Consider the following 26,733-nt stretch of genomic DNA (forward strand, 5'->3'; position numbering starts at 1 on the left):
ACTGGGACGTCAGCATTGCAACAGGGGTGAAGGTTATTATATAAAAGTCATAATTCCTTTGTTGAATTAGAAGAGCATTTAGCTGACACTGTTGAGATAACCCCATGCCAGATTTTCAGCCCAACTGAATCCTGTTTACCTCCTGAGAAGGATGGTGCCCAGATTAAACATAGGTAACTGGGGAGTTAAATCACCCTACAGCAGTGGTTCCCAATCTGTGCGCCGCCGCACCCTGGTGCGCCATCAAAACCAGCCAGGGGCGACGTGCACAGAGTTTGGGAACCACCGGTAGCTAATTAGGGTGCCAACTGTTAATCTTGCTTTGCTCTGGCCTACTACAGCTGTTACCAGCGTTAGCTGATAAATCTGAGGATACAGGGAGCCAGCTAAGCCTTTTACCCAGGCTGCAAAACCTGTGAAACCACCACATGAGAATACAAAACAGTGGCTTTTTACAGTGTTTAAAGAGTGTTGCCACTAATACTGGGAACATTTTCATGTTTGACAATTTCTAAGAAGCCTTTAATTCTACACAAACAATATCGCTGTTCTTGAAAACTGGAAAAGAAAATAGAACTTTTTGTTCAGTGCTATTTGTTTCCCAAAGCAAAAGATAAAGTTGTGTTGGGGGGTCCGATATCTTTTGCGGCTCGCTATTTGCACATTGCTTTAGTTGTCTAGTTCCTGTGTGCAACTTCTGCAGTGAAGGTTTCTAAACGCAGAAAATGAAGTACATGCAAGGCCCCATCAATTGTCGTGCGTACAGACTAGATACCACTCACTTTCTAACTAATTGAGCACATAGATCAGCTGGGCTTCTCCCAGACTGCTATGAATTCAAGCAGCTGAAAACGATGTACAGCAGACATGATTATTGAATCAGCTGCTGGACCTAAAATACCTTTTTCTAGAAATCTGTTTCTTGCAGTGGGGACAAAAGCTACCTGCTCTATTTACTGGGACAACAGACAACAACCACTAGGGCAGACAAAAACAATGGAAACGGTTTTAACATTTAAAAGAAATATTAAAAGAAAAGAAAACTACAATATGTGTGTTAATCTGCCTCGAGGCCTTTAAAAATGATTGACACGCAAATTCACAATTTCAATCATACATGTAATAGGAATTCAGTTATAGTAATTCTAAATACACTTGCCTTTATTTGGAGGGAACAGAAAGCTCCAAAAGGCAAACTGTATGTACCATACACATAACACTGGCTTTCTTGGAAGTCACATATTCTTTATATTGGCATTCCTAAAACTGATGTGATTGAAGATGGAGAAATTATTCCCAGGGCTTCGTTGATGAGCCTCACAATGTGACCAGCATTACATGGACGATATGCCAGATGTTGAATAAATGCATGTATTTATTCAGGGCTTTGGCAGACTAAAGAGAAAATGACTATGGCTACTTTGGTTGCAGTAAAATCTGTGCATGTTAAACTGTACACAACTACCTCCTTCCAGCAATTCTAGATGTACAGGTTCTCCCACAGAAATACTTCTGACTTGCTTCGTCATAGAAATGCAGGCAACACAAACAAATCTAGAACACTCCATGACTTTGAGAAGACGGCACGTTTAAGAGGAGGTGTAGTGCATTGTCACCCTCGAATGAATGTTCGCGCTCTATAAACCTCCTTTTCATTTCTGGATGGCTATCTGAAAAGCCACAGAATGGGACACTGTTGGCTTCTATTTCTTTGCCATGAGGGCTGGACCTGCACACGACTAGATGCTAGTTCCCTGTGGGCGTGGTCTTCGTTTTTTGAGCGTAATTCTGGGGTAATGGGCGTTTTTCCATGCTTTCCGGCAATATATGATTATAATTCCTTCATCTGCTTCATCCCAATTATTTTCAGGGAGAAAAATGGTAGTACTCCCGAGGCCGATCTTGCAATCCCCCCCCCCCCCCCCAAAATAAAGTACCATAATGGGGAGCCGCGGCCAGCGACCAGTAGGTCAAGGGAGCCATGGGTTGAAACAGTTTGGGAACCCCTGCCCTACAGGGGTTCTGCCAGATACACACAACCTAGGTACACTAGGATAGGGAGCGCATGGTAGTAGCAAAACTATAACTATACTTATATGCAAGCAAATAATCTATGTAACAGCACAATGGTTGAATTGTTAATTTTCTTTACCATTCTCGTGATGTTGATGACTTTGTTTTGTTTCCTTCTATTGATAATTGCAGCACACGTCTTGTACATAAGAATTCTATTGCTTCAATAAACGTTGAAACGTCAATTCGAGTATTTCTTGTGTCTCTCCTTGGGCATGCATGAGCTACCAAACGAAAGGGCTTTGGGTCTGTTTCCACAATTTTCTTGAGGAGTCATGGTTGTGATGTTCTGAGGTTGCGCTTACCACCGGTTACCTTGCTTGGTTAGGGTTACAGATGGTGCACTGTGAGCTTTTTTCCGGTCCTGGAAGACCTGGCTTGGCAGTTCAGGCTGGACTGTTCCCATGAGGCATAAGGTCAAGACTGATTTGCATATAGCTGTGTCTGAATTGCGGTGGCGAAGTGAGCTAAAGAACGATGATGGATTCAACCCAGATCTGTGACTGGGGATGAGTGTCTGAAAAGTTTCAGCACTCCGTCCATCATCTCCTTGTGTTTTGGAGCTAGCCAGGACTAAGGCCAACATATACTGATGGTGTGCATGGACTCAGTCTTTCGCAGTGTTTACATTTATATTGTCCACCAATTGCACAGTTTTACTGAGAACGTAACACTGCCAAACACTCTAAATAAACCATCTTTTGAAATGATAGATTGTACACTTGGGTGTGAGGTTCGCTGTTGCTTTTTTTTCCTTACAATTTCACCAACTGCTTCATTGTTGACATCAGCTTCATGCTTTTTAGAGCATGGGTGTTTCACTGTGTGAGAAATTGCCATCTTTCTTACATTGGTATGCCCCCACTTTTTGCTGTACTACTGATGTGCTTTGACTGAGTGTGCCCTGGGCTCCTGCCAACCAGGTGCCCAGGGCCTGTGTTCTTTCCCTAAAACTGTGTTGAAACTAAAACCCAATTGGCCTCTCTGGCCACCTGTCAGCTCCTAGTAAATGGTACCCTAGGTACCCAGAGAAGACCCCTAAGGGCTGAAGCACTTATTCTGCCACCCTTAGGGGCCCTGTAGCCTGACACCCACGCACTGCCTTTGCAGGCTGAGTGTCTCAGTACAGAACTAAACAAAGAGTCGACATGGCACACATCCCTGTGTGCCATGCCCACAAAATCCACTGCCCTTGCATACCTCAGTCACCCCTCTAGCTGGGTGCCCTATGCCAGTGGTGTGGGCACAGGTGCATGAGCCCTGTGCCCCTACAGTACCCAGGGCCATTCCTGGGCACTATAAGTGCAGTGATGCCATTAAGAGTATATGGTACTGGGAGGTTGTCATTACGAACTCCACAGCACCATAATGGCTACACTGAAGACTGACAAGTTTGGTATCAAACTTCTCAGCACATTAAACCCGCACTGATGCCAGTGTGGGATTTATTGTAAAATGCACCAGAGGGCATCTTAGAGATGCCCCCTGAAAACCTTACCTACATGTCGTAGCCAGACTGACTACATGTTAGTTACTTTGTACTTTAAATATGCCAAAGTATGCAGTCCTCTGACTTGTCTCTTTTGCAGGAGGGACAAGCATCCAGCCTCAGTTGGTGTAGATGGGCAGGATCAGGATGCAACCTTTGCCAATCGACAGGAGCAGGAAGAGGTGAGTAGATGATTTAGACACTTAATGCTGGGCCCAAAACTGACTGGTAGCAGCTGAAGTGTGGCATCTACAATGGTACTAAGGTGTTTTTTGGACCTCTGTAAAACACATCTGTAAACAAGCAGTTAGTATTCATAGGAATCGCTGTTTTTAATAAGTCTACCTTTGACCCATTTAGGAAACATTTTAAGGAGTTAAAACTGTCCATCTGTATTCATCCACGTTTATTGTTTCCTTATCTTACTGTTATTAAGGCTTAAGTTTTGGTTGGAAGAAATATGAGCTTTCAACCAGTATATCTCCATATTTATTTAACTGATAAATGTACACTCTATACTTCATTCTCAGTAGATTTTTGGTATGCTAAGTAGACTTATTTCATAAAAGAGTGCACTCACCACAATCAATTCCCAATGTGGTGCTCCTGTGCTGCCAATATGTACAGGCATCAGCTTGCTGGTTGTGATTTATTTAATGAGAGAACTGAAAATATGTGCTTTTTTCCCACTTCAAAAAAAAAAGTAAATAGATTTTTTTCAATCAAGACTGACAAGGCGAAGCCTTCATTTTCAGTGTCCTCACTTCAGTTTTGATGTGGTGATGACATGAATGGTAGCAAGAGGGAAATATAATTTCTTAGCCTCCCTTTTTAAACTCCAGAGTACATCACATCTCCAGCTTGTAACACTCCAGATGGTGTATAAATGTGTTTTTGTGTCCTCTGTGGCTCAAAATTTCTTCCTCCAGCCAACTTCACCACTTAATTCCTACACATCCTTTATGCTTTGAAAATTGGATTTCACGCACTGTAATACTCTGATTTTAGTCTGGATTTAAAATGTCTTTTGGGGGGATACACCAACTTTAAAGCTCCGGTTAAAAGTATTCCTTTGTATTTGTATCTACTATGGCGCCAAAGTACTGCATCAAATTCATGATGAGTCCTTTAATTTGTTTTGAATTAGCCGATTGTCAGTAGATATCTTTTCACCGCTTTCCTCCCCAGCAGAACCGTGTTTTTGTTATGACAATCCACTGCTCTCACACAGCCACAGTCCGTAATAGCCAGGTATCTCAAACCCAGTCAAATGATTTTGTATCAGCAACTGTATTTACATGCTGCCTGAAGCAGTTTGTTTAAAAATGCATCAAAATAAAGTTTTTCCCCATAGCATTAATAGTAAACCTATTCATATGAGACACCATGTAGGCCTTCATAGCATTTCGAAGGATTACACTGAAAATGATATCCAGACTTTGCAAGCTGCTTCTCCTGCTCAGAGTGGTTCTTAAAAACTTACTTCAGGAAATATTTGTAAAATTGAATAAAGACAAGGAAGCCTGATTCACCCCTGCTGTAAATTTTGATTTTATTTTTATGAATAGTAGTTTTAATTCTGTCTTAGCAATAAAATATTTGCATTCCAGAAAAACATCACAACTAGTCCTCTGGGGGAGTTCATGAACATACAGCTTTGCTCGCCGTTTCATGTTCCTAACAAGTTGACTCGATACAAGATGTAAAATTACTGTTTCTTTGTTACAGTCATCAAATGTGGTGATTTCTGTTTCTTAGATTCTGCCAATTGTTCTTGCATGAGATGAAGAATCTCTTTGTTTATTTTGCTTGTCTTTGGCTATTGTAGCATTTGAGTGTACTCAGTTAAATTCATTCAGTGCCTTCAAGACTTAAGAAGATGCTCCTTATTGTAAAATTAAGTTTATAGAGTTTACTGAAAATATTGGCAGATTTTCACATGAATCAACATAACTTGTTTGTAACCTTGTTTTCAGTTGGAAGGCATAAATCATCATTATATTAATGGATTTAAGAAACAGTAATATAATCATCCAGCTTTACCTTCGTAAGGGTCCAAACTTTCTAGGCATGAATACTTATCAATCCCTAGAAAGATCAGTTATAAAAACGCTTTGCAGGATGCAGTTTTCTTTACCCTCAAAGTATAGTAATTGCCTTTCCTTTGTGCTGTGCAAAAGCAGTGGGCATTTAGATTTATTATTCGTTAAAGCATGTTCAATCTTATGTGCACTCTTCTCAAAGATCAGTATGACACTCTCCAGTTTATTTTTAATTTTTTTAAACTGCAATATTATGACATTTTCAGTGGCACAAAGCACCAGTAATATTTAATAGAATGGATAGGGAAGTTCTAAGAGCCCAAAGGATTTGTGCCTCGAGGTGTTCAATAACCAGCAAGCAGCAATTCACCAAAGACCATTAAACATCCCAGGTATGCCACAATACATCAAGATCTTCGCTTGAATTACAAATATCATAGTCGCAAAAAAATTAAACTAGAAATCGCTAAAGAACATACGGTGCTGTGAGTTTAAGGGGGGGGCTAAATAGTCATAACGGTAAACTGTCTCTTTATACACTTAGAATTATGGCCCATCTGCTGTGAGCAGTCTCATGCTTCCCTAACTGCTGTGAATATTCTGTACTAGTCGAAGACCTCCACTAGGTTGGAGTGTTTTTCCAAGCAATCGGCATCTCAATGGCTAAGTACAATTATCCAAAGCCATTGAGAGGCCTCAAACTGTTGAGGTGACCTTAATTGACTCACCTAAAGACAAACTCTTTTTATGCATTTCCAGATGATGTGCTTGCCCCATAGACAGCTGTAAAACTTCATAGCGAGAGTACTGGATTTCTATGAGCTATGTTAATGGGATATCTATGATTTTCGGATGAAAATTCAATAAAAATGTTTTGAGAGACAGACGTTGAACGGCAACCCGGCTCTTATAAATACTAAAACGTGACATGATAAAAGCCACATTATCATTGGTTTTCGTGGGGCAGTTGCACAGTATTCTATTTATGATCATTGCTAGGTAATAAAGAGAAAAGAGGGCCTGGCCCTTTAAGAAATACTGAAGGTGCGGTCCACAATTCATCAATAAGAAAATGGTCACAAGGAATCCCATCTAGATTCCAAGCACTAAAGTTCTTCGGGTGTCCGGTGTGCCAGTCTGCTTTGAAATTGAACTTCCCCAATCGATACTTTGTTGTCACCGATATTCTCTTGTCCAGACAGATGTCAAAAATCCTTGGCCAGTTACTCCAGGATTCTCTATCTTGTCTCTCCATGGTGATTTATGTTTCTGACTGCTGATACTTTGTTCATTTTGAAAAGATTGAAGCCCTTTACCATGTATCTTGTGAGACACTTCTCTGCATCACTGCAAAGGATCCTGCAAACAGTTCCAGACAGTTGATATGCAATTCTTTCTTGTTCTGACCACGGCCTTCCTGTGGTAATGTTTCCACATCGGGCACCCCAACCTGAACGGCTGACGCCCGACTCTTTGACCATATTTGGGCCGACCTGAAAATGGACTTGTCATTCAAGGCCTCCATGTGATCTAGTCACTGCTGGATCTCTCTCCTGGCTACGGCTGTAAGTTGAACTTGCGCAGCATAGGATAGCTCTTTCCTTAGCAAGCAGCCTTCATTCTCTGCAGAAACAAGATGATGGATGGAATGCTTGAACTAATAGCCACTGGCAAACGCTCGGGCGCATACCAATCCATAATTTTTCACCGACCATACCGTGTCAGTTTGGACCCAGCCATATGCAAATCAATCTTGACCCTGTGCCTCATGGGAATAATCAGCCCAAGATTCCAGGCCAGGTCCTCCCTGAACACAAACATCCATGGACCAGTATCGCCCATGTTAAGGGCTCTTCAGCCAGGTGATGCTTGGTTCCATGGCACTTTGAGCGAAGGACCGTCTGGCCATACACGGTGCACTTAGGGTGTCAAATGCAAAAACAAGATGGATGGAATGCTTGAATTAATCTCTGCCACTGGAAATCGCTTGGGTCCTCATCCCAATCCATCATATTTCACTCACCATTACGCCTCAGTTTGGTTCCAGTTCAGGGAGGACCTGGCTCTGCAGTTCGGGCTGGACTGTTCCTATTGGTACAGGGTCAAGACAGATTCGCATATAGCTGGGTTCAAACTGAGGTGGCCTAGTGTGCAAAATGGATTGGTATGTGGCCCCAAGTGATTACAAATGGCTGAGATTAATTCAAGCATTCCATCCATCACTGTTTTGTATCCTTATTGTTTCGCCCCAAGTGGGATGGGTATGTCCAGTCCAGACGTGGGCACCCTGCAGACTGTCACTGGAACCAAGCTATACCGGCTACAATGAGGGCGAAACCAGTCCTGGGTTGCTTGTGTTCAGCGAGAACTTTGCTTGGCAATTCCGGCTGCACTGTTCCTATTGGAGAAGGGTTAGGACTGATTTGCATATAGCTGGGTCCAAACCGAGGTGGCATGGTGTGCAAAATACAGATGGATTGGGATACGACCCGAAGTGTTTACCAGTGGCTGAGATTAATTCAAGCATTCCACCCATCACTGTTTTATATACCTCTTCAGTCTCTGCAGGGCGCGATTATGCAGGGGCCCCCGAAAAATTGCTTGAACTGATGATGCCAAAATCCCAGCTACTCTTGCTAGGTATCGCAAGTATACATGTTCCTTTGACAGAATCCGCCTTCGATCCTATTAGATGAGGGCCGTCTTCTTTAAAAAAAGATTTTAGCATCTGCTCTACGGAATTGATGACTAATACCAAAAACATTGATAGCAGGGGTTCAATGTTCGATATCCGATTGGTTCTAGGAAACCCTAGTTCTTGTAGTAGGTATGTTGCTATATGCAGATCGTGCTAAAAGCATACACCATCCTGAGTCATCAGCTAGATAGTATGACACTTTTTGTTCCTAGCAGTTCAACTACGAATGTCATCACCTTGGTGAAGCCTCAAGAAGCAGAAGAGAGCCCGAAAGGTAGTGCCACAAATTCATACACCTCACAACCACATCTGAATTGGAAGAATATCCTGTGGGGCTGAAAAATCGGAATAGTGAAAATAACCATCCTTCAGATCCAGCCTTACCATCCTGTTGTTTGGTAGCAGGGTGTATCTGAGTAGGTGTAGCCCTTCCATCTTGAAATGACAATAAACCAGGCCCAGCCTTACCTCCAACCTTCAGATGAATGAAGGGGTAGTCCTTGCCTCTGTCTCCTTCCGGAGTGTTAGCTACCCTTCCAAAGCTTTCCCTGCCTCCACGTCCTTTTCAAACACCTGGATGGGAAGAATCCTCTGAAACGTTTTGGTCTGGATATTTAAACTGCCTCGCTCCTTCTCACAGAGGTTGAGTCTGCCCTGTTAATACTATCTTACCACGGGATGAGGTTGCTGAAGATGAAGCATGCCACAATAAGTGGGTTAGGCTTCCTCATTTTGTCTTTACTGGTACGTCCATGTTGGTTGGGCCCTAAAGAGCAAAAGCAACTAGGTGCATAAGACTCATATCACTGATTGAATGTGAACCTTAATTTGGCTATACAGTCACTACCATCACACCTTTTTGTGGTCTTTCAGTGAATTGTTTGGAGGTTGTGTGATGGTAAACCTGTATCTCACTCCTTGTGATAATTGACCTTTAAGACACAACTGAGGCCTCAAATCCAGAATTCGAGGTCGGGGCATACATTGGTCAAGGGAATATTCTATTTACATAACAAACAAAAATCTCCCCAAATAATTAACCTAATTTCCTATAGCTATCTTTTGATGCCAAAGTCTGTTCCAAGACAAGCGGAGACCAGAAACAATCCTTGCAACCATTTTGCTATCTTTGTACACCACAGGGACGATGATCCCTGGATTGTGTTTCCTGACAACCTGTTGACAAGCCAGAATTGAGTCCCAAGCAAACTTCCTGAAATCTTGCAGGTCCCTAACTGTTCATGGAGAAAGGAAACTAGTTAAAAACTTTGCTATGAAAGACCGTTTGGGCAATATCATTTGCCTGATCTACAGTTTGGAGGATTAAGGTATCTTTCAAACAGTGCAGTGTTCCCTTTCACCATTTTTAGAATGTATAATGCCTCCATGCACTCCAAGTAGGTTGAACAATACATCTGGTGCTTTTTGGCAGATGTTCTGGATCCACCGGACTCTATGGCTCGAATTCTGAATTAGCCTTCTGTGATCTATCATGCTGAAAGTAACAAAGTGCTTCAAAAGGGTATGAAGGTAGAAACCTCTATCAACGAGTAAGCGTAAAGCATCATCCAACTGTCTTGAGGGGGTTGTTTTAATTGTGTAGCCTGCAGGAAAGTACTCCTTTTTGACATGGTCACCCCTACTTTTTGCCTGATATATTTGATTTCGACTGGAAGTGCACTTTGTTTCTGCTAACTGGGTCCCTAGTGCTAGACCTCTTTCCCAAAACTGTACAATTGTTCCCCCAATTGGCCATACCTTTAGCACTCTGCGTAAATCCCTAGTAAATGGGACCCCTGTACCTAGGGCCTGAGGTATTAGAGAGGTTCCCTAAGGGCTGCAGCACAAATTGTTCCACCTTAAGGGACCCCTCACCAAACTCTCACAGGCTGCGTATTTTGTTGCAGACAAAAGTGAAAACATGACCGGACACATACCTGTGTGCCATGTTCCCTAGAATTGCATGTAGCATTCGTAAGTCACCCCTCCAGCAGGCCTTACAGTCCTAAGAAGGGTGCCTTGTGGTACATGTGAGGACAAGCTTGCATGAGCAGATATGCCCCTGTGGTGGTCAGTTCCATTACTTCCAGTGCAGGTGAACAGAAAAGACATTTCAGAACCTTTGCTGGACACTGGTGAAAAAAGTTTCGCCACCTATATGATGGCTTCACTGAAAAATAGGGATTTTGGTATCAAACACCACGTATTCACAAACCCACCCAGATTCCAATGGTGTATTTGTGAATACATGCACACAGAAGGCACCATAGAGAAAACATACCAGACTCTGGTGTATTGGCTGACTGATCTCTGCCAACCTGCCACTGAGACAAATTTCTGACCTTCCAGGATGAGGGGCTTCGCTATCAGGAGGTCAGAGCCTGCACGGTAAGGTGTCCTCCCAACCCCCCGTCTCCACCCCCTCCCCCCCCCACCCACCCTCCACCACCACCAACATGTGACTTACTGATTAGTATTTCTAGGATGGCACCCTTCACAGAAGGTCCCTCCCTTGTTATGCGAATCTGGCTCTCCTCCAATTAGAGGAGGCGGACTTACTCCCTAACCCCCCCCCTCCCTTCCCCCCTTCCCTCTTCAACCCCGTTTGTCCGGAGCCCTTTAGCACCTGCACATGCGGGAAATTAGCTAGTCATGTCGGTGTGCCTACCCCCATGCTAGTATCACCCCTAAGGTGGCCTAACCTGATGAGGGTGTGACTTTTCGGAAGTAGCTAATTTTGTGTTGGCACACTTTGGCTCTCTGGGACAGGATTATGCCCACTTCCCACAGGAAGTGGTCATATAGGGGGCCTAGTGACCCCACAGATCAGTAGCCCATTAGCTACCACCCTACACTCCTCCAAACGCCCTTAAATTCAGTATTTAGGGGAGCACCAGAAAATCAGATCCTGCGGACCTGAAAGACGAAAAAAAGACTCATCCTGCGAGTACGAAATACTCTGCAACTGAGGTGGCCAACCCTGCCTGCTGACTTCGACAATTGTGCCAAAAGTCCACTTGTCCTGCAGCTACTGAGTCTCTAAAGCCCAGGAGACCTGCCAGTATTTTACCCAGGATTCAAGACCTCCTGAGAAGTAGTAGACCTGCTACCCTGCAACCTGCCGACAGAAACCCAACGCCTGAAGACACCACTGCACTTTTCGCTCCAAGCCTGAGTTGAAGTGGGCCAACAGTGTCATTGTGGTCCCCCAGCCCTCGAGAGACCGAGTCCACCGTGGTTTTGCCCCGAGTGAGCTCCCTGACATCGCCTGCCGCTTCTGCTAGTAGGTGCGCTCTACCACGACTGATCCCAGTAAGAAAAACCCGACGCCTAAAAACACTTCTGCACCCATCACACCTGGGCTGTGGAGAAGACCAAAGGTGTCCCTAAGTCCCCAAACATCGTGCGGCCTGAGCCCCACTGTTGGTTCAGCCTTACTGGCCTCCCAGTTCGAGCCTGCAGCCTTTTTAAGCGAATACCGATCCCCTTAGAGTAACACTGGGTACCCAGAGCTGTTTTGCACCTCTGCACCCAGCCACTCTACTGCCGCTGGTGGTGTTCTGCTGCCTTGGACCTTGCCCACCACTCACCTTGCCTGGAAATTGGTGCTGTATGTCGCTGTACTGTGCCTGAATGCCACATTGACTTTTCCTCCAATAGGATAACATTTCCACTTCTAAACATTTACACATAGTGTCAACTTGTTGAACTGAAAAGAATTCCTATTTAAAAACGTACTTACCAGAACAAATTGCTTATGGTGCTTAAACATATATAAAGATGTGTTATTTTTATAAATTGGTGTGGGTCTCCATATTGAGTCGTATGTGTCATTTATTGACCAGTTTGTGCAATTTCAGATGTCTTTCACTCCTCTGTGATTAGCGTATGGCTGCTCGACCACACTACCCCCTAGAAGCGCACCTTAAGATTGCCAAAGCAAGCCTCTGTCCACTTCTAAGAGAACCCCTGGACTCTGGACTCTTTGCACGATAGATCTCATTTTGATATATCATATAAGACCGAGCTTCCCAGCCAGCCCATGCATACTCATGATTGGTAGGGGCCCAAGAGTTTCTGCTATTCAACCTAATAGTTTGAGCTGACTGACTACACATTTTATAAGGCTTTTCTGGCAAAGGAAAAAGGAAATCATGCCTCGAGTTGAGTTTTTTGAGAATTCGTACACCAATTATGAAAGAGTCTTCAAATGAACGTGCTGCTAGGGTCTATTTTGTGTTTTGGTGCTATGTATTAATTAGGATGGACAATAAAGACTAACTGTTGGTAAGGGTTAGAGGGATCATGAAGCGGCTTCTAGGATTGAGGCTTTACATGATTTTTGACAAGTCACGGTAGTATGCTGGTGAGCATTTAGGAGGACTGGCTCATAGTTGGATGCCTCTCAGTGGTTTCAGGGTGTCCACAAGAAATTGTGGACTTTTAGTAATATAGTATATTGATTTTAGTTTTAATATCTTATATTAATTTGAATAGGGCTCCAGGGAATTTTGATGGCTCTGTGTTTAGTTTTGAAAGAAAAAGACGTTTAAGGGCCGTCCGTTTTGTATTCTATTTTCCTGTTGATTGTTTCCAAAAGAGTGAGTTTTTGTATATTTACTTGCACTGAATTTTGGGTTATGTTTCCCCGGCCTAAGAGTTAACGTTAATGTAATGAATGTTGGATATTTCTGAGGAGGCTTCTACCCATTTTTAATGTGCATGGAGGCCTTGCTGTTGCCCATAACCTTGCTTACCATATTAGAAGCTAAAAGGATAACTTCACATTGTAATGTTTACCTATAAATGACTCGGAAGATGGAAGAACAGATCCTATTTACACATGCTGAATTATATCCTTCCGCTATTCTAAGATCAAGGGCCTAAAATCCACTACTAGGGCTGTCTGGAAAGGCAATCCGGTATTGAAAAGACAGAGTTCTAAAACTCACTGTGAAGTCTGAATTCTAAACTGTAAACTATTTAAGATCCTCAGTTATTTTTGGAATATTCTGTTGCATTTTCTGATGGCTAAGAGTATTTCCAAAACTCCCTGAGACATGCGTGATTGGGTGGGGGAAAAACCTTGCTGCACATATATCTAAAGTGCAACTACTGACCTGCAATGGTGTAGCAGTAATCAAGTCAAGTCAATATAGTCTTTATTTCGATTGGTCTAATCATTAAAGACATAATACAAAAAGTGACTGAGGGAATTCATAAGGTATAAAAATACATCCTATTAAAAACATAGTTAATAGAAAAGGTGTAGGTAAAATGCATAAGCAATAATACACAATGTACAAATATTTACACAACTATTAGCAGATGCTATTTACTCCCCTCTTTGATGCAAAAAACAAGACATACGCCTGGTTTGGGTATCAATGCCAACCACCCATGCTGGAAGTGAACTTACAATGCCAATCCACTGAGTTGGGACCCACCAGAATTAGAATACCCTCATCGTAGTGACTTGGATGCCCCACATCCAGCTCAAAAATGTAGCTACAGCAATTATTATAGGCTCATGTGTGTTGGTCTTCAAGATCCTTAGCGCCTCGTTGCCGGACCTTGTGCCCAGATTCCAGCATAATGGTTTCACCTATTTATTTCTTGGTAACTTGTAAGCTGGGCATACAAATAAAATATATGCTAACGTTTCAATATCGTCCATCAAGGAATGGCATCTACTTGTAAATTATTTTATTGGGAGGGAGCCCACCCTAAATTGGTGGAACAACTTCATTTGGTTTAGTGATAAAATCCCAATAACATTCAAACTCGGTATCTTGTTTAAACTCTAGAATGCCCCGGACAAAGTATGCCCCAAAGTAGATACAAACTCATTGGTCTTAACCATGTTCCAATACGCTGCCTTGAAATCTTTTTTCGAGGAGAATATGCCACTTGCTGGATCTTCCCACAAATTGCTCAACCCCATATTGGTAAATAAACTTTTTATCTTGCATAACCAGGCGATCTTACATGAACGGTCTGCCCCCGAACATCAGATAACGCCTCGGCATAAGCAGACAACTCGGGTGTTGACCATAGCCTTCTCCAGAATGCTAACGGTCTGTAGCGTGCTGTATCCTCTAAAGTATGGCAGCCCAAATCTGAGTAAAGGGGCTTAAGCGGTGTTGACTGCGGGAGGCCTGTTATAGCTCTCACAAATTTGTTTTGAGCTGTAGTCCAGGGTGATAAATCGTCAAAACTCCAAAGTTCAGCACCATATAGAATAGAGGTACTGATCTTGGAATTATATAGAGGGGCTTATTGGCTTAGTCTGTGAAAGCCTTAGCTCTTTTGTAAGTACGCCAACTAACTGGGTTTTAGAGCCAGTATATCAATCTGTGGCTTCCACTGTAATTTCCTACTCAAAGTTATCCCCAATATGTAAAAACATCAGTCTCGTCTAAAAGTATGTTGTTAATGAAGACTCTCCCTTTAATGGCTTTTTGTTTGTGGAGGACCATAAACTTGGTCTTCTCCACATTGACCACAAGCTCATGATTGCAGCAGAACTCCTCAAATCTAGTCAGGGCAGACTGCAACCCCTTTTGTGTCTTTGAAATTATCAAGGTATTGTCTGCGAACATGAGCAAGGGTATCTTCATGCCGGCGAATGTGGGGCATCTGTTGGGTGGGTAGAAAAGTATTGAACAACCCTATTAGTAAATAGAAAGAATTGGGTAGGTACCAATACGCACCCTTGATGTACACCCTTAAAAACAGGGAACCTGTCTGTGACATTCCCCTGCAAGCCCCAGCGAACATGTGCATAATTAGCATCATGAAGTTTCACTAAGATTGACAGTATTTCCAATGGCATCCCCATATCCGAAGAAAAGCACTCTACATTTTGTTGCGAGGGACCAAATCAAAAGCAGATTTAAGATCAATAAAAGCAGCAAAAATTGTACCCCCTCCAATGATGACAACCCGCCAATAGATTAACATAAACCTAAAAACCTGGTCTATGGTCCCAGTGTGTGGGCGAAACCCTGCTTGGAGCGTTGTCAGATGTCATTCTCTGCTATTTAGGACTGGACTCTGCACAACACTAACCTGTCAACATTCTTTTGGATAGAGTCTATGAGGCTTATCGGCCTGTAGTTGCCTGGTAGGGAACAATCCCCCTTTTTGTATATCGGGAGGATTTCTGCACCTCTCCATGCATCAGGAATGGGGGCGCCACTGGCTATTGCACTGGCAAGTATCCAAACATAGGTTACCCAGTTTCCTTTATCACGCACAAACAGATCAGCCGGTATACAGTCCCAACCTGGGGCCTTACCTCTTGGGATTGATTTAAGTACGGATTCAACCTCTGAACTATCAAAATGCAGTGTGGTTTCTGGGATTGGGAGCTGGAATTGTTCTTTACTATTAAAAGTGGCAGCAAACTGGGCCTCCTAATGTGAGGCCCACAGCTCAGGGGCTACATGGTTGACTGGTGTTTGGATGGAATCACCACTTCCCCATTTGACGAGCTGCCAAAATGTTTCCATATTTTTAGGTCTCGCCTGGTGTTAGCAGCGCGCATGCGCTGCTCTCGCCATGGCGAGGGCCTTTTGGAATCGATACGATTCCAAAGCGTGCACGCGGGGAGACCGAAGAGACAGAAGATATGCATGCGGGGATTGGATGCTTTACTGGCGGCGTGACACTCTGGGGACTTTTTCATCACCACCAGTAAAGCCAGTCCCTGCGTGCACATCTTCTATCTGCCCTGTAAAGAGCCGTTCACGTCCCATGAAGGCAGCCGCGTGTTTATTTTTGCATCGCACTTTCACTTAAAGTAAAAACGTGATGCAATTATAAATAAGCGGCTGCCTTTGCGCAATGCCGAGAGCTTGTTTGCATGTAGGAGGTGGGTGCCGGGTTGGTTTTGTGAGCGTTAAATAGAAGAAGGTGCTTGGCCGCCAGAGAGAGGCAGGAGGAGCGGGAGGTAAGTCACAGCTTTCACTCTCTCCTTCTGTACCCTCTTGGTACTGTCTGGGCCGAGAGCAAAGTTTTATGTACTCAAGACCACGTGTGGCACACACGCCACCCCGAGATTTATGAGACAGTGTGTACTGGCACAACCTCACCTTGCTCGGGGGTAGAACGCGGGAGGCCTCTTGGCTGACTTTTTTAAGCCCGTAGCCCAGGTGTGGTGCTTTCTTTGAGTTGTAGTTTCACTTCAAACAAATTATATTGGGTTCTGAAAGGGAAATCCCAGAATTCGGGAACGGTTGCCACGTGTATCCACAGTGTCAGGGCACAATGTTTCTAGGACTCTGATTTTGAGGTCACTGCATTCTGGGAAACGTAGTCTTGTTTGACATCAGTTCAATTAGCCCACCTGTTACCTAGGATTTGCAAGGGTAAAGTTCACAACTAGAATCGTGTATTGACAACAGAGAGGAAGGTGGCAACGCTCCGACATGCTGCCTTAGAACTATATGGCTGGACCACTGAAATTATGTGGCAATGGAGGCCCAAATGATGTGGCGTGTTGACTGACCTATGCAGAAATAAAAGGTAAATTATGCACTGGAATGCTGTGTGGCAGTATAATTTCACTATTTTGTCATTTTGACACAGATTTAACCCTCCCATGCTGGTGATGAACCCCAGCCGTCACGCCCCGCGGTGGGCGTGTGCGGATGACGGCTGGGGTTTGTCACGGCACCGCCCTGTTCTTTTGTTTACCGCTCAGCGGGAAAATCGCGGCCGCAGCGAAGGGGTTAAAGCTGTCTGAGCAAAGGTTTCACTTCATCAACGTTTCTACAAGTAAAGGGTTACTAACTGGGGCAACTATTTTTTGATGCATTCAGCATCTGTAAAGGGGGTTAATTTGTTTCTATATGCACCAGAGCTTTTGGCTTCTACCTTCGGACAAAAAATGTCCCCCTAGTTAGCAGCAGTTAACACCTTAATATACAGGGAAAGGCTGCTAAAAAGGGCGCAAGATAGCATTTTTGCAAAGGGCATTCATGAGTGTGTGGTGTGTGTTTGTGTTTTTTTATTTATGTATGTTTTTAATTCAGTTTCAGCTAGAAACGTTTTATTAAATCTGCAAATGACATAATAGCAGATTATTTATTAAATCTGTAATTATGCTGAAAACACTGCGAGTGCAGGATTGCATAGTCCAGTGACCCTGGTTACAGATAAACCTAAGCATTAGTAACAAGTACACCCACCCTGCATCCATATCTGTCCCGCTGTGGCAAGCACAGACCACCCTGCACCCAGAGGTGTCCCGTTGTATGCAGTACACACACCACCCTGCACCCAGAGGTTTCCTGTTGTATGAAGCACACACACCACCCTTGCACCCAGAGGTATCCCGCTGTCACACAGTATGTAGGAATTGTTCCTAACTTGTATTTTTTCCACCTATACTTTGGACTACTTACAGTCGCAGACTTTTAATGGCTAGGGTTGTCTGATCATGCCATCTGTGCTTTCTTTTATAAATCATGGTTATTTAGCTATTAGATGTGTTGGTGGAATTCGATGTACCTTGAGCAAAACTCTCATAATGCACAAATTTGTTAAATGAACGCCCGGGGCAGGAAAACATGGTGTTGTGTGAACTTTGGACAACTGTAATAACGAGGGCTGTGGTGGACGGAGTGAAGGGGGGGAGGGGTGGATTAGAGAGTTCAGTTTAGAAAGGAGAACAACATTCTTATAATGAATTACTTTTTCTGGACAGGGGAGACCTTGAGGGTCTGTACATGGATTTTATTTCTCTCTTCCTCTGTCTGACATTTTGGGTCGGCCCACCTCAGACGTGATTGGTTAACTCGGACTAAATATTTTGCCTGTAGATTCGAGGTATTTCCGTTTTGTATTCCAAATTATAAACTAAAGTTTACACGTTCTAGAATGTAAAGACAAGAGAAGCAACTCGCACTTGCCACAAAACAAACCTCAGCTTTGTGTATTGTCGGAGGTATTTATTTTTACAAAGGGAGGTTTTGCAACTCGGAGATTGCAGGGCCAGACTGGGGAACCGAAGCAGCCCTGGGGGAAAATGCTAAATCCAACCCAGCACACTTTGTCTCCTCGCTCAATTTCTTTCCATCCATTCTTTTTCTCTCCTTCTCTCCATCCATCTGTGGTCGGGTTCTCTCTCCCCTCTCTGGATCTTCCAGGGTCTCCTGCCCGCAGGGGAAGTACCAGGTGGATTAAAAGCACCTCCTGCCCTGGCTGATTGCTTAACTGCGCCACGTGCTGCGAGGGCTTCCATCTTCCAAAGGTTCTGCAGCGCTTGTGGGTTGTTGCTTGTCCCTGAGGGTGGGTTTGCTCGTTTGCTTTTTTCCCTTCGCATTCTGGGACTTTTAGTACTTTGTTTTTATATTGATGAAAAGCAATGACTTAGTGTCACAAAATTGAGTAATGCAACAGGAGCGTGTGGGGTGCTCCTCCCTGACAAGGGATCAACTCGAGACCTCGAAGAGTGTATGTGAGAGGGGTGGGATGCACCCTCGTACATATTAACGGACAGTGGCCCGTCTGGTATCTGCACCTGTTGAATTGTACCGGTACAGGAGATTCCTACAAGCATCGAAGGCCTCGTGAGAAGCCCGGGTTGTAGTGTGAGAGGACTTCATAGGGGCCCCTTGCCACGGTATGCCTTAGCCAGTCATGACTCTTTGGTCAACAGTTTGTTGCATTCTTGGACTTGTAGGTTGACATTTAATATTGAATATTATTGTAGCCTATTTTTGCAAAGTGTTGTTGATGTAAAAACCAAGGTTAGGTACAATGCTGCATGCTTGTAAAGGACCCCCCTCTTACTAAGTGAGTGCTTATAGAGGCGGCGGCTGTATTCTATACCTGTGCTACCTGTATCCAGTCATGTATAGTAAGTAACAACTTCACCTTGTGTAGCGCATAGACTACCAAGAGAAGGGCCTCGTAGCGCTGGCTACCTGGAGCGCCTTTCCAAACAGATCCGAGGGTTCTAGTCTTTTGGATTTGTCTGTGTGCTAGTCCGGCTGTAGTTTTGGTGATGGTGAGGACATGGCTGGATCTCAGGTGTGGGGGTGTTGATGGTTGGGTGGTGGTGGTTGGGAGTTTACCACTTCTTGCAGGCCTGCCCCTTAGCTCAGCAACATCCTTCGCAGTTAGAGGTGGTGCGAGGCTGTGTTGCTGGCTGTGTGGCGTGTTTCAGCTGTTTTGAACATGTTTTGTGCTCTTTGTATCTTGGATTTTGTGTCTGTGCAGTGCATGTGTGTTTATTGTGGCTTGTTGTTTGCACAATGCAACACTGGGCTGCCAGAACTGCTGGTGTATTCACGTTGTTTTGCCAGTGTGTGTGCAGGCTCCGGTGTGCTTTTGCCTCGTCTGTTCCCGTGGCTGGTGCGAGTGTGTGTGCAGGATCTGCTGTGTTTTTTACCCGTGTTTTCCTGTGGCTGGTGCGAGTGTGTGTGCACGCTCAGGGGTGTTTTTGTTTGTGTGTTCCTGAGACCTGCTTCTCCATGAATTCCCTCACTACCACCCTCCAACAGTGCCCCTCATCTCTCCATTGCCCTTCTCTGACATTCATTTTATATTTTATAGCGCTACTCATAGTTCAATTACACTTTTTTAGCGGTATGGAACACGTTTTTTTTTACAGCAGGCACATTAAGCCTCTGTGCTATTTTGTGATGAGTCAAAACGGCCACAAAGGGTATGACGGACTCAACGCTTGCTTTATTAGTAGCAGCGTTCACTTTATTTTTTTTACTTCACTATTTTCTTATTTCCTATTTAGGTATATTAGGAGTGGCAAACACAGGGCTGGTCCCTGTGTGGTCCTGAAGAAGAAATAGGGGAAGCTCGAAACATGTTGATCATACACTGCGTTCCTACTCATTATAGTTAGGTTCTCCAGTGCGCCCCCATTTTAGACATACCGACCTAGGAGCAAGAATAAAAGTTGTTTAGGCCCACTAGCAAGGTATTTTTAATCACTTTCCAACCACTCCACCACAAACTGCACCACACATAGTCTTCCTTTAAAAGTCCTCCTACGTAACTCCGCAAGTCGTAGCACGCACCAGTTCATAGACGACTGGGATGGGCCCAAAGATGAACCATGTCACCGTGGGGAAACCCTGATGAGTGAGGGGATTCAAGAAAGAATACATTTTTTTCTTTCTTCCAGGTTTTTTTCTGACCACACTGGTTAGGAGCCACCTTTTGGACTAGGTCTCTAAACCCAATACCTTGGGTTTTCTATGACTGGACATTGTTTGTACCAGCTTAACCTCCAAACTTAGCAATAAGCCATGGAAAGGTGTGGAGTCCAGTTGTGCAAAGGGCCTTCCACTCCACAGTAACACAAACACATTTTAGTAACTTTTTTGATCTGTTTGAGCTAGAATTTCTTTTTTTTTGGCTAAAATCTGTAGATTATGATTATTACCGCACAATTGCATATTTCCAGTGGCTCTGCTTTTAAGAGGTTAAAAAAAGGACATAGGAGGTGCTCAGTAGTGACTATGATGCGTTCCTGGATTAAATCAAAAGAGGAAGAAGGAAGAATTTGTGATCCCTCCAGCTTCCTTGTTCATAATCAAAAATATCAAAGTGGGGAAGGATCACTTGTCCTGAGTAACCAGGTTTTTTTATTATTCGTTCTTGTACCGATAAAAAACCCTGATTCATGTACTTGGGCTCAAATGGCAGTATATCTTGATTCTCCGCTTTCTAGCTACGTGACAGCATAATCATAGGGTTGATTTGTGTACTTCCTCCACCCGGAGGTGAACCACTGATTAGTACAGTAGTGATTTAGTGATAAAAAAGAATTAGTGAATAAGGAAAAGTGTTCTTGCTAAAAGGCCCGAGTAACCAAAAAGAATGCAATTTTATTAGGTCTGGTGTCAGGCTTGTTAAAAAATATTTTCGTGCGTAGGAAGGAACATTATGGGGCTTCCGCACTGCTTAAAGTCCATAAAAAGGTCAACATGTTTCAGCCTTTGTCTGCCCAGGGGGGTCAAATAGGCTTTCTTCAGGACCTAGAAACTACTGAGAATTAAATGAAAAAACCTCTTGTTTGTGAAGGTGGGTCTAGGTATATTGTCCTGACCTGTACTGAGGTCTATAAGTCCCTGAAAATAGGAAACATAACAAACAAACATGAAAAATGGCAGATTTTGCTGTTCAAGTATCAGTTCTACGGAAGAAATTCAAGGAACTAGAAAATGGCAATTGTTTGTTTGGCAAAATTCACCCACTCCTACTAGGCAAAATGTCTCTCATTGTCCACTGTGTGTATGTTCATTCTTAACCCCATGCTATTGAGGTGGACAAGTTGTATGTGATCGGTCATGCATGAGGGGTTTCACAAATTAAAACCATACACAGAACATGTATGAGCTCTGTGTCGATTCCTAAATAGCGGGCTTGTGTAATGCTCAATCTTATTGTGGAATCAGAGTTTTGTGGCCGCAAATGTATTGGTAAAGTAGGTACTAGTGATATTAGGTTTGCCCGTGTATCTGAATGCCTGCGTTTTATCTGTCATCTATTACAACAATGGCATTTAGGTTATAACCCTGTGCTCAATAATAGTACTTTTATTGTTTCAAATGCGTGCGTTTTTGCCAGCCATGATTTAAAAAACAATCACATTGGTGGTAGGTGTGCTATGCCCGGTAGTGTAAGATGTCACTAGGGTCTGTTGGCTACGGGCAGGCGTTTCTCTAATGCATGTTTTTGTGGTGATACGTAGTTAAAGTAAACATGCTGAGGCTGTAGGCTACGGGCAGGCGTTCTCTCGAAAAAAAGTTCTTAATGGTGATACGTAGTTAAATAAAACATGCTGCCGATATGCCTTTAATTATGTTAAAGAAGCGTACCTCGTCGGAGTTTGTTCTAAACTTCGTCGGGATGCCAGAATGGGGATTCCTGCTGATAAAAGACATTAACAAGTACAGTACACATTAGGGGAGCCGCACTGGTTATACGTTACGGTTTTGTAGAGTTTCATTTCGCCGACATGGAGGATACCTCTTCCGCAGTCGCGCACCACTTGTGCTTACTCTGCCCTTCTGGACCCGGATTCAGTGGACGGCCCAACTTCCGGTGTCTTAAGTCTTACGCGAATAAAAAAGTGAAAAAAAGACTCACGGTTGGGCCTCAATTTTAAAAGGGAGAATATTATTGATAGAGTTACTATAGGGTGAAGTAAGGCATAATTATGCCTAATGTTTTTTAACAGAAAAAGCATCTTCTATTTTAGACAATGTGGCGTGCCTGTTCTTTTTGAGGTGTTCTCACATTAATGATGGTGCAAGGTGTATATTTTTCAAGCAATTCCCCTACTTTGGAGATTGTTAATCACTCCTCATTTCGTGATGGAATCTTCAGAACATCGTTGGTTTTCATTGTGTTCTTTTTCTAGTTTCCTAGAATGTGGGATACAGTTGATGTTTCATATGTACATAATGTATATGTGCATGTTCTGTTTTTTAGTGGTGTTCAGTTTTTCGGTTCAGTGTCGTTTGGATAGCACTGGGGATATTGTTAGTTTGTGTGCGGGATTGGACTTAAGTGGGTAGGGAAGACTCCTTGCCAAGCATATCCAATTGTTATTCGCATGGTGCTGAGTATCGGTAACGTATGTGTTCAACGGTTCAGGCTCAGCCAGGGAATTTGATCATTGAGACCGTGGGTATTAGTCTGTAAGCGGTGAACCCAACTTTGTTCTTTTTCAAAGAGGATTCTCTCTGCGTTGTGATCTTTTGGGGCCAGAGTTTCTAGGATGATCCATCGCAAATAACTTGTTTTGTGTTTTGTCTCTATGTAGTGATTGCTCATTTTGGTGGTGTTCCATATGGCATTTGACGTTGCTCCTGTGTTCAACTATCCTTTGTTTTACTTTGCGGCACGTCATCCCAATGTAAGGTAGGTTACATGGACAGGGGATCATGTATATTGCGTGAGTAGTATTGCAATTGGTGTGGTATCTGATTGTCCAATTGAGGTTTGGAAGGAGTTGTATAGTCTTTGTTGTCCTTGTCAGTTCGCAGACTGAGCATGACCCACAAGGGTAATGGCCCATTACTGGTGGGTAGTTCCATAATTGTGGGGTCAGGTCATTTCTCTTTGATGGTGGTGGTCTTTTATGAACGAGTATGTCTTTTAGGTTTTAAGTCGTCTTATTGGCGAATCTCGGTTTAGGTCAGGTCAGTGTCCCAGACGTTACGATTCTCCAGTTTTTGTTTACGATCTTTTTAACACTGTTGGAGGCAGCATTGTAGGTGGTTACGCAAGTTACTGTGTCGTTCTCGGGTATTCTTGTATTGTTTTCCAAGAGACGCTCTCTGGGTTGGTTTCTCGCTCGCTTCTTGCATTTATTGATTGTCCTCACTGGATATTCTCGTGCTTTAAGTTTTGTGCATAGATCGTCTGTTTGTTTTTTATAGTCATGTATGTTGCTGCAGTTGCGCCTGAGGCGCAGAAACTGGCTATAAGGGAGATTTCCCCTCAGGACGGGGATGAAAGTTCTTGTAAGAGAGCAGGCTGTTTTTTGCCGTTGGCTTAAAGATGGTTCTCGTCTGTAGGGTGCCGCTCTCCGCATAGATGGTAATGTCTAGGAAATCTAGATTCCTCTTATCCGCTATGTAGGTGAATTTCAACCAATCGTCTCTGGTGTTCAGCCATTCATGGAATTCTCCCAGGCTTTTCTTGTCGCCTTCCCAGATCATGACGATATCGATGTAGCGCTTCCAAAAGAGGATCTTCTTCTCGTAAGGATTGATCGTGTTTCGTACGTGGGTCTCCTCGAAATCACTCGCGTAGAGCCCAGCCACACTTGGGGCGAAAGTGCTGCCCATAGAAGTTCCATGGCACTGTTGATACATGGTGTTGTTTTATTCAAAATAGTTCTCGGTTAATGCAAGTTTGCAACATTCCAGGACAAAGTGTCTTGGTGTTTTGTGTTCCCATTGTATGTTAAACAGTACTTTCTTCAGGGTTTCCAGAGTCTTTTTTGGGGAGGCTTGTGTACAGGCTCTCTAAATCGAGCCCCACAAGTAACATGGTTTCCTCCGAGTATGTTTGTTGGCCTATGAGATTCATTAAATCCCTGGTGTCTTTCAGGTATGTGGGGGTTCTTTGGACCAAGGGTTTAGATACTGGTCAGCAAACTGGGATAGCGGTTCCAAGACCGACCCTATCCCTGAGATGATTGGTCTCCCTGGTGGTGGTCTGCGTGATTTGTGGGTTTTCGGAAGTGAATAAAAGTAGGGTGTTCATGGCTTTGGTGTTTGTAGAAATTCTACCTCATTCTTAGAAATCCAGTTGTTTACTTCAGCTTCCTCCACCATTAATGCAATGGTCCTTTGTAGACGTTCTGTTGGGTCCACAGTAATTTTCTTGTAGAATTTCTGGTCTGCGAGCAGTTCTGTGCATTGTAAATTGTATCATTCTTTGCTTAGTAGGACGATTCCTCCGCCTTTGTCCGCGGGCTTGATGACTGTTTCGGAATTCTTCCGTAGTTCATCTAATGCTTTTTGTTCAGCATTCGTGATGTTCTTGAATGGCTGGGTTGTTTGGTTCTTCAACTCATCTATCTCTTTCATCACTGCTTGCTCGAAAGTCAAGATTTCAATCTGTGTCTGGCTATTTATTGGGCAAAATTTTGATTTTCGTCGTAGGGAGGTATCCCCAACTCTGGTATACTCTTCTTGATGGTTGAAGAAGGCCTTTAATTTCAATTTACGGCAAAATTCAGCCATTTCGCATTGAAGTTTGAAGGTGTCCAAGGGGGTAGTAGACACAAAACCTATTTCTTTGTTCAGGACTTTCATTTGTTCCTCAGTAAGGACTTGTTCGGTCAAGTTGACGATGAAGTTGTCGTGCTCGTGCCTGGTTTGCTCCCTGTCATGCTCCTCATGTGTACCTGGGGCCCTTGTTCCGTCCAGGTTACGCCTTTTCGTCTTGTTCTCTGGTTGGGGCGGCCTCTCTCTAAAAAAGGAATCCTTGATACATAATCTGGTCCCCTCTGTGGTGCCATGGGTGGTCCCATCGGTGGTGGACCGTAGAAGTAAGGGTTCATCCAACCTGGGAAGTTTGGATTGAATGGTTGAAAGGGTGTCCCTTGGTTCCCATTGTGTGGGGTTTGCCACATATAAGGTCTGCGGCAGTTGGGACGGCGATTCTGGCCTCTGTTTCTCCTTGGAGTGTATGAGTCCTCACTGCTCCAATCTGAGCCGTCTGTAGAGGTTCCTGCACTGGAATTGTTATCAGATGTTCTGTCAGGAGCTTTATAATCTTCTGAGCTGTAGGGGTGCACTTTTTCAGGTCTTTTCCGAGTTTCCGTATTTTGTTCTATGTCCGATATTCCTTTGTTTCGTTCATTTCACGATTTATTTCCTCAAGCTTCTTTTTGTACACTGTGATGTGTACCATTTTTTTTTAGCTTTGCCTCGATCACTTGGATCTTAATTGTGAGTTCCTCTGTCAATCTTGTCGCAGTTTTTATATCAATACTAAGTAGTCTCTGGTACATTTCCATGATATTGCAGACCAGTCTTTTCTGAATGGTAGGTCATGAAGAAAAATTTGAGGAGCTTTACTCACCCAAAGGCCTTTAGGTGCCGCATTTGCTCGTAGGTACGTCATGATAATACCATGGACCACTGTTCTCACCTGTTTTCTGTGAGTTCATCCCAGTCTGTTGTTTGGCCTAGGGTTTGAGAGAGGTCTTTGTCTTGTAGTAAGGATGGTAATGCTAGAATTGCATTGATCTCTTCCGTCGTGTAACTAAGGCCGAAATTTGCCGCCATTGTACCCGCCTTATTTGGGGGGCTTTTTCTGGAGAGAACTCTGATTGAGAGGGAGCTCCCACAGCTGTGCGCTGCTCGAATTGGATTAAATCAAAAGAGAGAAGGAAGAATTTGTGATCCCTTCAGCTTCTTTGTTTATAATCAAAAATATCAAAGTTCCTCACAGGGCCGGACTGGAAACCAAACCAGCCCTGGCAAACAGCTCGGCCGCCACCGCCTGGGAGAGAGAGGGGTGTGCGGTGGAGCGATTTGCTAACGCTGGTTTCTGCCGATTTTGTTATAGGGGCCGGTATTACCGGCCCAGGTAACAAAAAGCATTGAAAATGCAATAGTCCTCGCCTTTGATTAAGTTAAAGCCATTTGCTTTGCTAATGGTATTGCATTCTACCTTTGAATTATTTAGTGTATATTTTTGATATGAGCATATATTTGCTCTGCCCTTTCTTCTGCCTCATGCTATTGTAATCTTCACTATACAAAATGAATACACGTACTATTCTTCTATTCATTCACCTCTCAAATCTGAAGCACTGCCCTTTTGCTACTAACGCTATGCTTTAAACTCCTACACAGCTAACTAAACTATTCTAACTACATACAACTACAACATATCACAAATATACACTAAATAATGCAAAACTAGAA

The 26,733-nt window shown here is 43.6% G+C and overlaps 1 protein-coding gene across 1 annotated transcript in view; it reads left to right on the plus strand.

Annotated features, from left to right (window-relative positions):
- Positions 1-26,733, plus strand: part of NCAPH2 (non-SMC condensin II complex subunit H2) — a 391,747-nt gene that overhangs the window by 150,206 nt on the left and 214,808 nt on the right. The window contains exon 5 of the mRNA XM_078677885.1: positions 3,663-3,744. Within this exon, the coding sequence (XP_078534011.1) occupies positions 3,663-3,744 (82 nt within the window). The remainder of the gene's footprint in view (positions 1-3,662; positions 3,745-26,733) is intronic.

The sequence above is a fragment of the Lissotriton helveticus genome, chromosome 1_1, assembly GCF_964261635.1.
Source record: "Lissotriton helveticus chromosome 1_1, aLisHel1.1, whole genome shotgun sequence".
In the NCBI taxonomy this organism is placed as follows: domain Eukaryota; kingdom Metazoa; phylum Chordata; class Amphibia; order Caudata; family Salamandridae; genus Lissotriton; species Lissotriton helveticus.